At 40.1% G+C, this 15,129-nt stretch overlaps 2 protein-coding genes across 6 annotated transcripts in view; one reads left to right on the top strand and one right to left on the bottom strand.

Moving 5' to 3' along the window:
• htr2cl1 (5-hydroxytryptamine (serotonin) receptor 2C, G protein-coupled-like 1) overlaps positions 1-7,218 on the bottom strand; it is a 122,644-nt gene extending 115,426 nt beyond the window's left edge. For 4 of the 5 annotated variants that reach the window (XM_029526754.1, XM_029526757.1, XM_029526756.1 and 1 more), the window contains exons 1-3: positions 7,006-7,218; positions 5,298-5,376; positions 280-376 (exon numbers count right to left, since the gene is read on the bottom strand). The gene's annotated coding sequence lies outside the window, so the exon portion shown is untranslated. Of the gene's footprint in view, positions 1-279; positions 377-5,297; positions 6,288-7,005 lie in introns of those variants that run through there. The other variant, XM_029526755.1, reaches the window with a different exon arrangement.
• Positions 7,219-10,304: 3,086 nt separating this feature from the next.
• Positions 10,305-13,990, top strand: LOC115059115 (trypsin-3-like). The gene is made up of 6 exons (XM_029526712.1): positions 10,305-10,434; positions 11,090-11,110; positions 11,376-11,538; positions 12,037-12,302; positions 12,418-12,557; positions 12,891-13,990. Exons 1-6 carry the CDS (start codon positions 10,377-10,379, stop codon positions 13,254-13,256), a joined length of 1,014 nt encoding a protein of 337 aa, XP_029382572.1. The 5' UTR covers positions 10,305-10,376; the 3' UTR covers positions 13,257-13,990.
• Positions 13,991-15,129: the final 1,139 nt, after the last annotated feature.

The following is a 15,129-nucleotide window of genomic DNA, read 5'->3' as shown; positions in this document are numbered from 1 at the left end:
TTTGTTTACTTGAATGCAAATACATTAGAGAGTGTCTATGGCCGCCTACTCGCACCCCCCCCCGACAAAAAGTCGCTGCAGGGGTTCGGGGGAGTGATTTACTTTAAAGGAACGTATAGGACTCACTGAGATGAGCCAATGACAGAGAGTTTGTGTTCATCAGGTGATAGAGATATTATCATCTTCGACATTGCAATGACTGTTTTGAGACGTAAATGTGGAATCTGACCAGGCTTTGTTTTTGTTTTTTTTGATAATTTGACAAATAAAACTGCTCACCTGTGACGTTTCTTGGTTTGGACCCAAAAGCTGGATGCCGCCGACCTGGTGCGAGGCTCTGAACTGTCAGGGTCCTTCCGAGAGGAGAGGAAGCAGGCTGGTGGGGAGCAGAGAATAGGCAAGGTCAGGATCAGAAGGCTGGACGGGTGTCCGGGTCACAGACATTAAAGGTCAGCAGCGAGGTGTCAGTCCTGAACAAGAACAATCTGGCAAACTGTGGGTGAATGGGCAGGTGATCAGGACCAGCTGAGTGCAGCAGGTGAGGCAGATAGTCCTGATGAGTTGGGCGTGGCTGTGAGTTCAGGGTGAGCAGAATCGAACAGAGACTGACTTGCAACAACCCCCATTTTAAAACTGTACAGCACTTTTCAATAAAGACTGATAAGCTAAAAGAAAAAAAAAAAGGACAAATCACGCAAGAAAGAAATGCTAAAAAAAAAAAAAAAAAGCTATTACAATGTCATGGGAATTAATGCAATTACAATAAAACAAGTGAATAATGGAGGTGTGCAGTCTGAGTTCACGGTTAAAAATGCTCTCAGGTCAGCAGGGAGATCATTCCAACGGCTCAGAGCATAAAAGCTGAAAAGCTGCTTCCCTAAAGGTTTTAGTCCTGCACTTTGGATTAATTAGGACTAACCTGAGGAGCCGTGGTGGATTATATAGAACCAGCATGTGGGACATAAAGCACAGGGAGGTGAGCTTAAAATATATTTACTTTAAAATGAATACAATAGCTGACGAACAACCAACATTGATGTTTTTTAGTATTTTATCTAAATCAGTCGGTTTATGTTGTTGATAAGAACAGCCACTCTCATTCAGAGAGGCTGCATTTGATGATAAAAGCAAACCAGCATTATCTTTTTATAAAGGTTAATGTGGCCTGTCTTATCTGAAATATCATCTCCAATAATAGTTTAGATTTGTCTTCTTTCTAAATGTCGAAAAATAAAAAAGGTCATACAAATAATAAGCTGTAGTATAATAAGTTCTAAGCAGTCAGATTTTCAGTGAGAAACACAAACATCAGGGTTTTATTTCAGCCGTAACAGATCTGGGATTTGTTTTGTTATTCTGTTTCCTGCAGCTTCTTGTGCACATTAGTTGATGTTGTGCATGACAGGCCTCCCGTTCTGGGATTTCTCGTGATTTTCCAATATGTGATAATCCTTATCGCAGAGTTTAAGGGATAAAAAAGGAGATTCAGTTGTGTGAGTGTGCTGAAGAGAAAAATAAAGCTGCTGGGCGCCGGATGAGATGCGTTACGACTTACATTACCAGGAAACCGCTTGTACTGACAAAATCAGACATTTCCCGACATCTACTTTTGCTGAAGTGACACTTTATATCAGCGACCTCACTGAATCTTTGAGCTTTTCTTTTCACTTTTCTGAAAAAGAAGCACATAACTGTCTGTGTGTCATTAGTTGGTGCTGCTTCCAGGAAATCCCGCCTGAAGACCCCAATGTGTTGGTGAAAACAAAACCGACGTGGCGCATGTTGGCTCATTAGCGTCTTTAATACGGAGGCAGCACAGCAAACACACACAATGGTGCAGAGAGATATTGACACACACACTCTCCCCACCTGGCATTGTTCTGCAGCAGATGGGCGAAATCTTCGAATGTCAGAATAAAATATGATGATATGAATGTCCGACACACACACACACACAGCTCTGAAATTTGTGTGCCATTTGTCAGCTGTGAAATTACTACTTCTCTCCTTTTTGCCTTTCAACAAGACGCACACAAAAACGTAGTATACATTTATAAAGACACATCCCAGGTGAAACACAGCTGTTGCAGATTAAAGCTTACTGTCTAAGTACTTTTCTCATGTTTATAGTCAGCTTGCATGTGTCAGGTTTGTGTTACATTAATTGTGTTTTGTGTATATGAGTAAATAGAATGTCAAAATCTGATCCGACTGCAACACAGATCAACCTACGAGTACAAAATAAAACGCACAAAAGAAAAAGAAAGCAACCCAGCCTGACAGGGTGAAGAACATGACTGTACTTGTGCATTAGATTCCATCTTTGAGTTTCATTCATAAAGTTGCAGGGAACATCACATTTTCTACATTGTGCTGACAATCAGGAATCAGCAACCATCACAAACAACGGCCAAACCAGAGTGTTCAAAAGTCAGCAGCATTAAGTTCCACCTAATCGCCCACAATGGCTTAAAAACACTTTAAAAATCTTTTGTCGTCGTATTCACAGTCCAACGTTGTGTTCATATTTTCTGGCTTTGCAGAAAATCTTGGGCATATGTGCTCGAGATAAACTCGACTCGCAGGATAAACGGCATGGTGGCGAGGCAGAAGGAGCCTCCAACATCACTGCTAAAGCTTCCAGATAAACATTTACAGTCACGTCAGCACGTTTTGCTGCACTTTTCTTAGAAATGCACACCGGGCAACACCAGTTGGAGGCTTTTGAACTTAAAAAGAGCTCTTTACAATTTATGTATTTTTCATGAGACGACACCGCTGGACCTGTTAAGAGCCCAGAAACGTCTTAGCCTGGGCCCCGAATTCACACCACAGGGAGCATAAATGAAATCAGAGCCCACCCAAAACCGCCACAGCCTGAAGCCTCCGCCCCCATCTCATGCTGGCCCCAGACCTTTAAACCCATCATGCACCAGGTGTGTTCAGGACCGGCCTGGGCGGAGCTACAGGGAGCACAGCCACGACGGCAGTTTTAACTATCAGACAATAACCATAAACAGGAGATGAACTGCAACTAGCAGTAAACGAGTCAGTCAATCATAATATCTAATAAATCATCAACCTCCGTCGTTCCTTAAATGTAGTTCAAAATATTTTCCAGGTTTCAGCTTTCACAGTGTTTGTAAATTTGTTGACCTGTTTGCCGTCAAGACTTTTTGTTTTAGTTGCGCAACAAATTAACAAAGAAACAAGAACTAACATTTTGGAGATGACAACAACGACAATGATAATGATGGTGAAGCCGAGCAGAATTTAAATCAGCAGAGATGTGTAATTATGCCGCATTTGTATTCATTCTTTATGTTTGAAATTATTCTGATGAGTGACATCGTTTCTCCACAACAATAAAAGGCCCTTGTTGATTTTATTCATTGCTTCTACAAAGAGAAAAATTAAATGACTACTTTTTTTTTGTTTTTGTTTGTTTGTTTGCTCTCTGTCAGCGTGGCATCTGCAGAAAAGTAACAAATGATGTCCCAGAATTCACAGCCGTACTCCTCGCCAGCCTCAGGGGTAGTTATGATTCTCTGATTGTCTTTCACAGACAATTCAGATTCTCTCTGCTGCTGCAGCCGGAGCTTTCTGCTGATTTCTAATGGTCTGATCGAGCTCTTGGCTCCACGTCACTTTGGGGAAAGGCACCAATTTTACTAACATCATCAGTGGTTCTGTTGTGTTCACGTCTATTTAGAAGTTTCCATCAAATTCCAGCAGGAATAAGGAATCTGGGGGAATTTCCAGAAGGAAAATAACGACAAGAGCTGAAAATGACTTTTTGTACATACGCGCTCATGTTCATACAACTGCTGTGAGTTATTAAGAGATAAGCGGATCAGAGGTCAGGGGATTTTGACAAACATGCAACACACAAACACACACAAATAGGACTTGCAAACAATGCTGTGCTGTTGGGTTGACTGTAGAGGTCATGAGAGGATAGCTCTGTGTGTGTGTGTGATGTGGGCTAATACAATATTCATTTTGAATTTCCTGCACTGCACAGACTTGTGTGTGTGTGTGTGTGTCTGTGTTTGTGTGTGCATGGTCCTCCTCCTGCATAATGTTGTATAATGACTCAGCGTGTGCGTAGGCTTGTGTGTGAAGTTTGAATCCTCCAGGTATTTTTCTGACATCCAGGCAGGGTGTGTGTGTGTTTTATTTAAACAGGGGATGACAACCACCTCAACACCAGATTAATCTTGAACCTCAACACCAGATTAATGCAGGGATGATGGATTGTAAAATAGATTTGATCTGATGGATTTCAACACACACACACAGACACAGACACACAAACCGTATGAATGAATGGATCCAAACCTGAGTGAAAAAAATAGAAACTGAAAAAAAAAACAACAAAATCCTGAGGACACAAATGGATGAAGATGAAGCAACCTTATTGACGACAAATCAGCAAGTCAGTCACAAAAGCAACACAGCTGCAACTTTCTGAAATATTTCTGGATGTGGACTCGGGCACTTGAAGAAGTTTGGGCTAACAGTTTGATGTCACCCTGTTTGCTTCCTTCCCTTCTTGTACTGTCAACTCCCATCAAATCAGCAAGAATCTCATGAGACACAAATTTATCAGGACACATGACAACCTGAACAGATGATGGGGGAAAAAAAATACAATACATCCACTCTGTACTTGTCTTTCCTTTCAGATAAAGGTTTTTAAATCTGAAAATCTCTTCAATCAAATAGCAGAGTGAGCATCCTGATTAAAACCTGAGTGAAAGTGAAATCAGGGCAATCAGTGCTTTCAGCCGTTCACTGATACCTACCGAGAAATTGGGCTGTGCAAGGCTGAGCGTTAGTGAGCTCTACAATGTCATTCTCATCATTTTAACCAGCCCTAAATCTCCCTGCAGGTACTTCAGAGGCTGAACTATCAGTTTGATTCTCCAATTTAATAAATGTTCTCTCAAGAGGTGCGAGAAAATACTGGACTGGATGTTCAAGTCCTCAGAAAAAAAGAAATGACACCATTACTTCATTTGGACAAGTACAGCAAGTTGTTTTTAAAAGAGTGGAAATTTTTACAAAAAAGTCAAAGGTTCCTTATTTCCTGTCAGCCAGAAAAGTGAGTCCATGCTGATGTTTTAAAAAGGGATTAGAAGAGTTTTAACAAATATAATCTCCATAATTCTTTTTTTCCGTTTAAAAATTAACATCATGTTGCGTTGAAGGCATATATACTAAAGGTAGTAAATCAGGTGCAAGCTAGGGTCATTTCCCCATAGATTTCAACACAATCTGACTATTGGACTCACCCTCTGATGGTCGTTAGATGAAGTTCAGGTTCAAGGCTTCACTTTACAGCGCTGGAACCTGCATCCACTTTTACACAGTCTGTAGAAAATACAGGAAACAGATTGTTGCTTAGTTGCACAAAACACAAAGACAATTTTGGAGTTGTAAAATTACGCTGCCAGCAAAGACAGCAAGGTCAGACAGAGACAATTTTTAATCCATCATCCTCGCTGCTTTCATCAGCAGCAGTCAAAGTTGATCCGACCGTGAGTTTCCACACCAGGTCTCCATGTTAGTTAGACAAAACTGAAGCAGGTCTGTCACTTCCGTTACTGCAGCTCGGAAACATTACAGAATCCTCCTCAAGAAGAAAAAAGGTGCATCTGTCAATTTCAATTGGTTGGATTAGATACAGTCCTTTTTGTGGCTGGCCCAATGCAGCATAGTTTCACTCCAGCAGTATGATCTCCTTCTCTCTTCTGTATTCCCACTGTGCTCCAAACTATTACATTTACGCAGAGAAAAATTTTACGCTGTGTTGGCCTCCAGTTAAACAGAGGCATATTCATAGATGGTAGTGGAAAAAAACTTCTGCTTCCAGCTCGTGTTTTTTCGCCTTCTAAAGTAATCAAAAGTTATTAAAGCCTTACCTCACGGACGCCAGCCAATTCCATTTTCATCTAGCATCCCACACGGGAGCGAACTAAAAAACACTTTTGGGTTTGGAGTTTTCCTATTAAACCTGAACGTGCTTCCAATTTTTTAAATGTGTGAAGAGTGTGTTCGCAGCTCAGGCCTGTGGAGACGTGGGCGGGAGACGGACGAAATAGGGAGAGACAGCGACACTAACACAAACTCTCAATCATCCTGTATTGCTGCATCCCCTGTGTGGGTAATTTGTTGGTGGCAGGCAGCGCAGTCTTAAAGATTTATTTTGAAAATGATTAATTAGTGGTGAACAGACTTGAGTGAGGCTGCCATCCAAATGGCCCCCCTCCCATTAAAACCATTTTTTCACTGGGGGGGGGGGGGGGGGGGGAGAGAAAGTTACAATTGATAGTGATTGCTCCGGTTTCCAATATAAACACACATATTTGAGTTTTTCCTTTACATGCTCTTATTTTGTTTAGCTTAGAAGTTGTTCCTGCGACATGCCATCAGGACACACGCTCACATTTCCTTGCGTGTTGCGCGCACACACACACACACACACACACTCACACACACACACACACGGGTCATCTGCCCTCGGGGACATGCAGACATGAATAAGTAATAAAAACATGAATAAAAGCCAAACGTGGAGGACAACCGTGTTATGCAACCCTCTTGTCACATCAACGCATCATTTCCTCGTCATGTTCAACAACTTTTTACTCAAATTCGCCAACTTGCAGCTCCAAGACTAATTCTACAATTGTACCCACCCATTTCTCCATTTCTCTTTATGTAAATGTCCCCCTCACGAGGCTGAGAGTGTACAGGCAGCGTGAAGGCAAACGCTTCCTGTTTGTACTTTCTAATCAGCATGAAATAGCTTGTTAGCTGCTAATCTGATTGCATTTCGCCTCGAAAGGCCACGACAAATTGATCCAGAAATATCTCCCACCAGCTTTTCAGTCGGGCATGTGTGTCGGGCAAGCTTTTGTTTGGAAATAACATGTTTTGTGGTTTGCAGCTGCCATGGTTTAGGTTTCTATAGACTCAGATCTTGGGAAATGAATTTACACGGCTCATGCTGATGGTTCAAAGCGTCTTTGACTGTTGATGGGAAACAGGAAAGCCTCCTTTTCTTCAGCCACATGGTCGGGCTTTGACATGTCATAACAGAGTGAAACACCTTCAGTCAGTGAACGGGGAACGTTAATGCAAACAGACATTTGAGCTGTTTGCTGTTTTCCAGGTGGGGGATGTAAACGATAGTGTTTCCTTGCCGGCCTGGAAGCAATCTGTGAGGTGGAACCATTTTAAAAGCACAGCAGTGTCAAAATCTCAAGCTTTGCCTCTCAGTTCTTGATTTGATAAATTTTCGTAGTCACAAAAAAAAAAAAAAAGACCAATCGGGAGGGGAGACAAACACGTCTCTTCGATTTCCCTTCTTTTCGCTCCCATTCACACACTTCAGTGTCAACACTGCACACTGAATACGAGTGTTAGCGCAGGGATTATCAGTAGGGCTGCTGCTCGCACCAGTAAGGGGCTTGTCGATATATCGATTGTCCAAGCTGAGATAAATGAGCTCGCGGCTGCAGCTTTGTATTCTCCGTTGTAATGGCTGTGGAAGTAAAAAGCACCGCAGAATCGAGGCAAAAAAAAAAAAAAGCCAGGTGTGATGATGTGTCACTGCTTCTTGAAAGCAGAGAAGTTTCACCGAGACTATTTTAAACAAAATTGGAGCTTGAGGTGGTTGAAGGTTATATTTATATGTGCCTTTGTCTTCTCAAGCAGTTCTGAAGTTGGATTATTTAGGCTGGATGAGAATTTATTTTCTCAGTGTATCAGTAACATCTACAGCAATAAGGAATCTATTGTTCCATTGACAATAAAAACAAAAACGGCATGCACACTGGAAAACCAGTTTGGCAGGATTTTTAACCCTCACTGTCAGTAAAGTTATCACAACATGAACTCTTATATAAAATGTCATGACAGTGCATCAATTTGATATATTTCACACGATATCACAGTCAAAAATATTATTGTATTTACCAAATAGTTAATATTTAGGACATTAAATTCACACAATCATGAACATTGAAACTTAATCATGTTCAATTGCACAAGACTTTAAGGTATTTGGTCAAATTATTTTTATGGGTTATAAATCTGTTAAGAAAAGTTAGATTAAATTATATTCATGAGGTGGGAGAGCATGTTGTGTCAAAATCAAAGCTTTTTAACTTCAAACTGTGTCTATAGTTTTGACGTAACAAAAAAAAAAAGATGTAATTTATGACTATAAAATAAATTTGTACCCAACTAATGAGTTGATGATTACTGTAGACCATTTTTGCAATGACTTTTGGTCAGTTAGTAGTGAAGGTAAAGATTACCATTGTATTGAAAGTTGGCCAAATCCTAAAATAATAACAATATAAAACTATTTGTGATTGTGCAACACACTGGTGTTATGTAAGATTACTGAATAGTTTGGCTGGGAGATTTATCAATTCAGCTTTATTCCACCACAGACACTCAAGTATGAGCAAAACAAATGTGTTTGAAATGTATCTGTGTTCTTTAAAGAGCTGCATTCACATGTCACTAAACAAACCCCTGAGAAATATGTCAGAAGGTGTGCCGAATATTTTTGCGGTTTTGTGAGCAGGAAATCAAGTCCTAAAAGTCAGCATCATCTTTATGCAGCATTTCTAATTCTGAAACTGAATTTGGAGTTAATCTGGTGTCGCAGAATACCAAAAACAAATCTGTTAACATCAGTAATCCCTCCTGTCACGCTGCTCTCCAGTCACAGCAGGACAAATATGTTGCCATCCTGTCGCATCCTCTCATCTAGAATTCCATGCCTGCGATAAGTACAATGGAAATATTTCACAACAATACGAGGACTTTTTTTATCTTTGGCTGATTCTCAAAGGTTACTTAAGGCTGGCAAACACAGCAAGTGACATCATTAACCTGTTATCCTGGCTGGAAGGTGACACTTGACAAGCAAAGTACAAAATAGGTAATAGGGTGTTTTATACACCTGACACACCTGTTTGATCAATCCTGACAGTATGTCTCTGCTCACACTAATGCTGGTCACCGCCGTCAGTGAATACCAAAAGTTCTCAAGAATCTCACAAAGATATCAATCAGCAAACAGATCCATACACCCACAGTTGTGTTGTCAACATTATATTCCTGTCCTAGAGACCCGAACTCCTTACCTTATAATTCAGTTAGTTAAATTATTAAATTAAATAATTTTTATTCTTTGTCCACAGAAGAAAGTAAAGTGCCCATAATGTATGAATAGTGTGTCCCCATAACACCAGCAACACAAGACGACGACACAAGCTATGTTCAAATGCTAAAGCTACACTACATGCTGTACACTGATATGTGAAATGTCACAAAACTGCAACTTGTCTTGAAGTGTAGATTAAATTACTTCAGGCCAAGATCCATCTGACATTTAATTCATGACAGCGGTGTCCCGCTTCTCTCAATTGTGAGCTTTCTCAGTGTAAGAATTCAACGTAATGGCCGCCATCTACACCGGACACACTCCATAAACCTGCACAGATAACGTGCTGCTCTTTACCGAGTCTGCACACGCTGCACAGCTTTAAACACTTTACTGCTGTTTGGTCCTACAAAATGGGTTTCTGTTAATCACGTAGCGAGCACGGCTAATAATGAAAAAAATAAACAAATTAATTTGGAAAAAAAGAGAGCGATTGAAAACAAAGAAGGAATGGAAAAAGCTGTTGTCATGTTTCTGCGCTCCCTGGATCATAGCTTTTATTTCTCACTCGGAGGAAACATGAGTCACCTCGAACTCAGGCAGCTTCCAAATTACTATATCATTGAAAAGTAAGCACTTCCAAGATGGTCACCTGTGATTCTGGCCTGAATTGGGAAACAAGATACTGTTATATCTGATAAATATGTTTAAGATAAAAATCACTGTTGATGGTGACAACTTCAGGAGCAGATAAATGAGGTTTTGAGTCATTTGTGGTTAATTCTTTCTGAAAATTAAAATTGATGTTTACAAAAGTAGAAATAAAATTGAACTAAAATATATATTTTTTTCTATTTTCTTGGGTTTGAAGCAATTAAGATATTTTAGGTTTTTTTAATTTTTACAACTTGTACTGATGGGCTTATTAATGGTGTTCCAGAATTTCAGGTACATCTGTCTTCCTTGCGTGCCGTAGCCAAGCATTGGCCTGGATAAATGACAAAGGTGAATAAACACAAGTATCAAGAAAAGCATGTTTGACTGGATGCATTCTTTTGAAAGCTTTGAGCTCAAGGGTCAAAGTGGTGGCAGAAGGTGCGTCATTGTGGGTGGACCTAAATGTGAGGATCATCATATTTAATGTGGGGGACGAAAGTGGAGGAAGCATTAAAAAAAAAAAAAAAAAATGGCTCTCCAACAGATTCTCTGTGGATTAACTGTGCTCATCGCTCTCCTACTCCAAGGTCAGTTTTCATCTTCTTTTATTTTTTATTTTTTGTTAGTTTTTTTTTTTTGTTAGTTAATTTGTTTCATATCAAAGCTGGTTTTGCAAAGTTTTATAATAATATCAAATTTATTTTTGCATTTTAAAAGAAGAGAGCAATAATTTTGGTATTATTAGATTACAATAAATTACAAATAAATATTGTTTGAAATTTTCAGGTTTTTTTTTTTTTTTTTGCACATTTTCTCTAATTTTGACCTTTAAGATTAAGCATGCTTCTAATGTGCTGCATGATCACATGAAGTTGCAGCTATGAGTTCTTATATATATATATATATATATATATATATATATATATATATATATATATATATAAAATAAAATTTTAGGCGGTAAAATATTTGGCAGGGTTGTATCTGGATGAGATGTGACTTGCCATAACGTGACTTTGGCTCTGGTTCAGATTTTGTAATAATATGAACAGAATTCCATCAGTGATAAAGGAAATTATTTACACAAGCTGTGGTTTTACCAAAACAGATGCCAAGATTTCTGCCAACAAGAAAGGAGGCCATAGTTTCACCTTGACATGATCTGACTAAGTACTTTGTGTACAGAAATGCAATTATCCATCCGGGTTTCCTGTAAATATTTCTCTCTTTGTTCATTTTCAGGTTGGGTATCAAATAGCCTTGGTAAGCATACAAGTTCAACATTAAAAGGCTCTAAAAGTTTCAGCTTTTGTTCCCTGCATTAAAGAAATGAATGATTATTATGTGAAGAGTTTGTAAGTACAAAGCTTGTCGAGGCCACTTTCTGACATATTGGATGTAAAGGCAATGGCTTGTTTCCAAATGTCATTGTACTGTTTGTATAGTTACAAAGGTCATTCTTTCAATTCAAAAGGCACTTTTGTGGAAATGGGATAAAAGTACCTGTTGCCGTCTCCTCTTATGTAAGGTTGTGGCATCGCTCTTTTGAACACCAGAATTGTGGGAGGTCAAGAAGCGATTGCAGGAAGTTGGCCCTGGCAAGCCAGTTTGGACTCAGGGAGCGGGTCCTTCTGTGGGGGCACCCTGATCAGCAACCAGTGGGTGCTGACGGCGGCGCACTGCATTTTAGGGTGAGGAGATACTGTTAAAGTGACATTTAACTGTTCACTCGTGCCATGCTGAACTAAAAACCAGGTAAGTTACAGGTACAGTTAGTGTCACTCTGGATTACATTCATACAAAACAAAATGAATCCAGCAAAAACATCTTTTAAAAGGTGCTTTACCAAATCCATCCCACACAAACTCACACATCACCATGACTTAAGATTTCGTGCTCCTTTGCAGAACCGGCATCTCCTCCGTTCACATTCCACCTGTGACACACCTGCGGCTTTATCATGTATAAGACAATCATTTCATAATAAAAAAAGGAAAACACAAAAAACATTTCTAAGATGAATTATTTTAAGGGCCGATTTATATCTTCATATAATAACAATAAAGCTGTTGAATTTCATGCAAAATCTGAGCGTGCAACTAAAAACTTAGTGAAGTGGTATTCAGTTAACATTTTGCTTTCTCTCAACACCCGATACTGAAGCTCCAACAAAAGTTTCTGTTTTCAAGGAATGGGAGCAGCATATCTGTCCATCTGGGCCGCCATAACCAGTCAGTTTTCGGCGACGAGGAAGTGTCACGCACTGTTGCTGAGGTTGCCTGCCATCCTTGGTACGACGAGTATTCAAATGACAACGACATCTGTCTCCTGAAGCTGTCGCAGCCTGTGAACTTCACTACTTACATACAGCCGATATGCCTCGCCGCAGAAGGCAGCACCTTCCACACCGGCACCAGCAGCTGGGTCATCGGTTGGGGTAATCTTGGAAGTGAAAGTAAGTTCTCAAATAGTGCAGTCCAAGAGAAACCTTGTGATTGCATCATATAATTTGTACATTTGTAAATATATATAAATGCACATTAATTTGAATCTATTAAAATTTCTCCAAGATTTCACCACAGTGGAAAACCTCAGAGAGGTTAACATACCAATAGTGGGAAACAAGAAGTGCCAATGCTACAACGGGTTCGCCATCACAGAGAACATGATCTGTGCTGGGTTGAAAGAAGGAGGTAAAGATTCTTGTCAGGTGAGTCAAGTTTTAGTGTATTTATTATGCTGCGTTTACATTTATTTTACATTTTGAGGGTTTGTTGTTAAAAAAAAAAAAACCTAAAATAAAAAGCTTTAACATGTGCAATGTTTTAGAATTGAGCTGTAAGTCACGCACACGACGTTAGCATGTCTTTGTCTGTTCTAGAAAATTTTAATCAAAAGAAAAATGTGAATATGAGTAACTAATCCGACCTTTTAGTGTAGTTTGCAGTCGTGTCCTGCAGAGAGCTCTATTGTTTCTGTTGTATTTTGACAAATCCACTGTGAGGCCAAAAGCTCCACAGTTACGCCTCCTTTCTACCCACAGGGTGATTCAGGAGGCCCACTGATGACCAAAGACCGCTTTCAGTGGATCCAGAGTGGAGTTGTGAGTTTTGGCTTAGGCTGCGCCGAGCCTGAACTCCCTGGAGTTTACACCCGCGTGTCTCGGTACCAGGACTGGATCACCAATGTCACTGGCAGCAACCCACCAACCTTTGTTTCCTACAGCTCTACCGGCCCGGACAGAGACGCCAACTTTACCTGCTCAACCCGACATCCCGTCACAACCCCGGGCTTCATCTTCCCCACGGAAGACGACAGCATATTTAGCGGTGGCGTGAATGTGGTCGCTCAGTTCACTTCCTTCTGCGTCCTCGTCCTATCGCTGTATGGGCTCGCTGCTTTAAGATAATGTGGAACCATATTCCTCTAATTTTCTGTTCGCTATTAATGATGTTAATACAGCAATTAAAACTTATAACAATTCACATGGGTAATTTGTTGACATTAACCTTTTTTAAATTTAAATCTGATTAAATGACTCAGTGGACCTTTTTAATACAAAGTTGATTTCTTTTTTTTTTTTGATAATCAGTGCTTCTTTATATTCAAATAAAGCTTAAAAACACGGTTACATGCTCAACAGGTGTTAATTTTCAACAATTGGTTGCTTTCAACTTTGCTCTCCACTTCTGGGTGTGTCTGTGTGTTGTTCACATGCTGTGTATTACATCGTACTTAGACGTCCCTCAGGGTAAACAAAGTCCCCTGAAATGAAACCAAATTGGATCAAACAGGGCTTATTTTTCATCTCATCCCACTTTCAATTTTAATTTTCTCACATTCTCACTTGAACATGACTGTTCACATTGTCCCCAACAGGACACCATAGATAAAATATGAACACACAAATACGCACACACTATCCAATATGTTCAGGATGACTGGTTGGAAAACGAACTCACTCACAGCCCGAGGTGATGGAAATGGGCTCATTGCTATTCTCCCAATGTGATGATGTTTTATGACTTTAGCCCCAGTGGAGAGATTTGTGGTTTTGGATTTTTTTTTCCACTATGTAGCTCCCAGAGAATAAACATGAAGATCACCCAAAAAAAAATGTACCCAATAAATTTAAACATGGGACTCCAAAGTACTTGTTTTTTTCCCTCAACATGTCTGATCCGGATTAAACTGAAAAGTATTTTCCAGACATTTAAAACAGGCCATAACCAAGAGCAGTGACTGCTGAAGTTGTCTCAGTGCAGTGTGTGTCATGACTCACGGGAGAGTTATGATCAGATGCTGTTTGCTAGACTGTTTGTGTTGAACCTCTTCGCCTCGTCACGGTTACACAACCCTGAAACAAAGAGTCAGGAACACATTTTAGCCTCAAATCAATCAACATGTTCACATAATCCTGGAGGAATGAGTTACATATGGCGTCATGTTTTTTGTACGTTCAGCATGTCGGCTCCAAGGAGATATTTAAATGTTATTGATCCATCCAGTGGCTCATGGCGTTTCCCCAGGTTTGTGTCTCACTGGTGTTTTCAGATTCCTGGTTGGACGGAGGCAGCTGGTCACTGTGTCCTCCCCACAGACGGAGGAAGACCTTTCCATCCTGGCGCTCGGGAGGCTCGTTCCTGGTTGGATTGGTCGGGGGTTGCTTCCATCTGCCAGCCTCATTTTGTTGTTTGTTATCTCACTCGAGAGAAAAAAAAAAAAAAAAACTGATTGTCTATAAAAGTGGACTTCCAGGTCGTCCAGGTCTGAAAAGTGAAGCCAATGCTGGAGAGCTTTAAATCAGATGACCATCTGGAGGACACTCCACTGGTCCAACTGTAATGAAGTCTATTGAAAAATGTTCCTAGTTTACTACAGCAGTAAATGTTTTCCTGATGAGTTTACAGTCTACGTCTTCTACAATCCAAGATGATGTTCATTTCTTAAATGAGGTTTCCATTTAGAGGAAAACAGACAATAAAACAGGTGATGCATTACTGTGACTCACCTGATAATCAGCACAGAGTAACAGAGCATGTCCAATCCACCTTCTCCTACGGATTTGGCTCCTTGCAGTTTCAGAAAACCTAGAGGGCAACAACTTCAAAATGGAAACAGTTCGACAACTGAGCAAAAGAATTGGATTTAAGTTTTGGCCCAGAAAATGCCACCAGGAAATAACCCCCAACTTAATAACATTCAAAGCATTGTGACACCAGCGATGGGAGACATTTGGCAGCAGTCGCACTAAGATCTGGTGTCAGAGCAACACAATGTCA

The sequence above is a fragment of the Echeneis naucrates genome, chromosome 18 (genome assembly GCF_900963305.1).
Source record: "Echeneis naucrates chromosome 18, fEcheNa1.1, whole genome shotgun sequence".
In the NCBI taxonomy this organism is placed as follows: Eukaryota; Metazoa; Chordata; class Actinopteri; order Carangiformes; family Echeneidae; genus Echeneis; species Echeneis naucrates.
The sequence above is the reverse complement of the archived record's forward strand: the minus strand, read 5'-3'. Positions and strand labels throughout refer to the sequence as shown.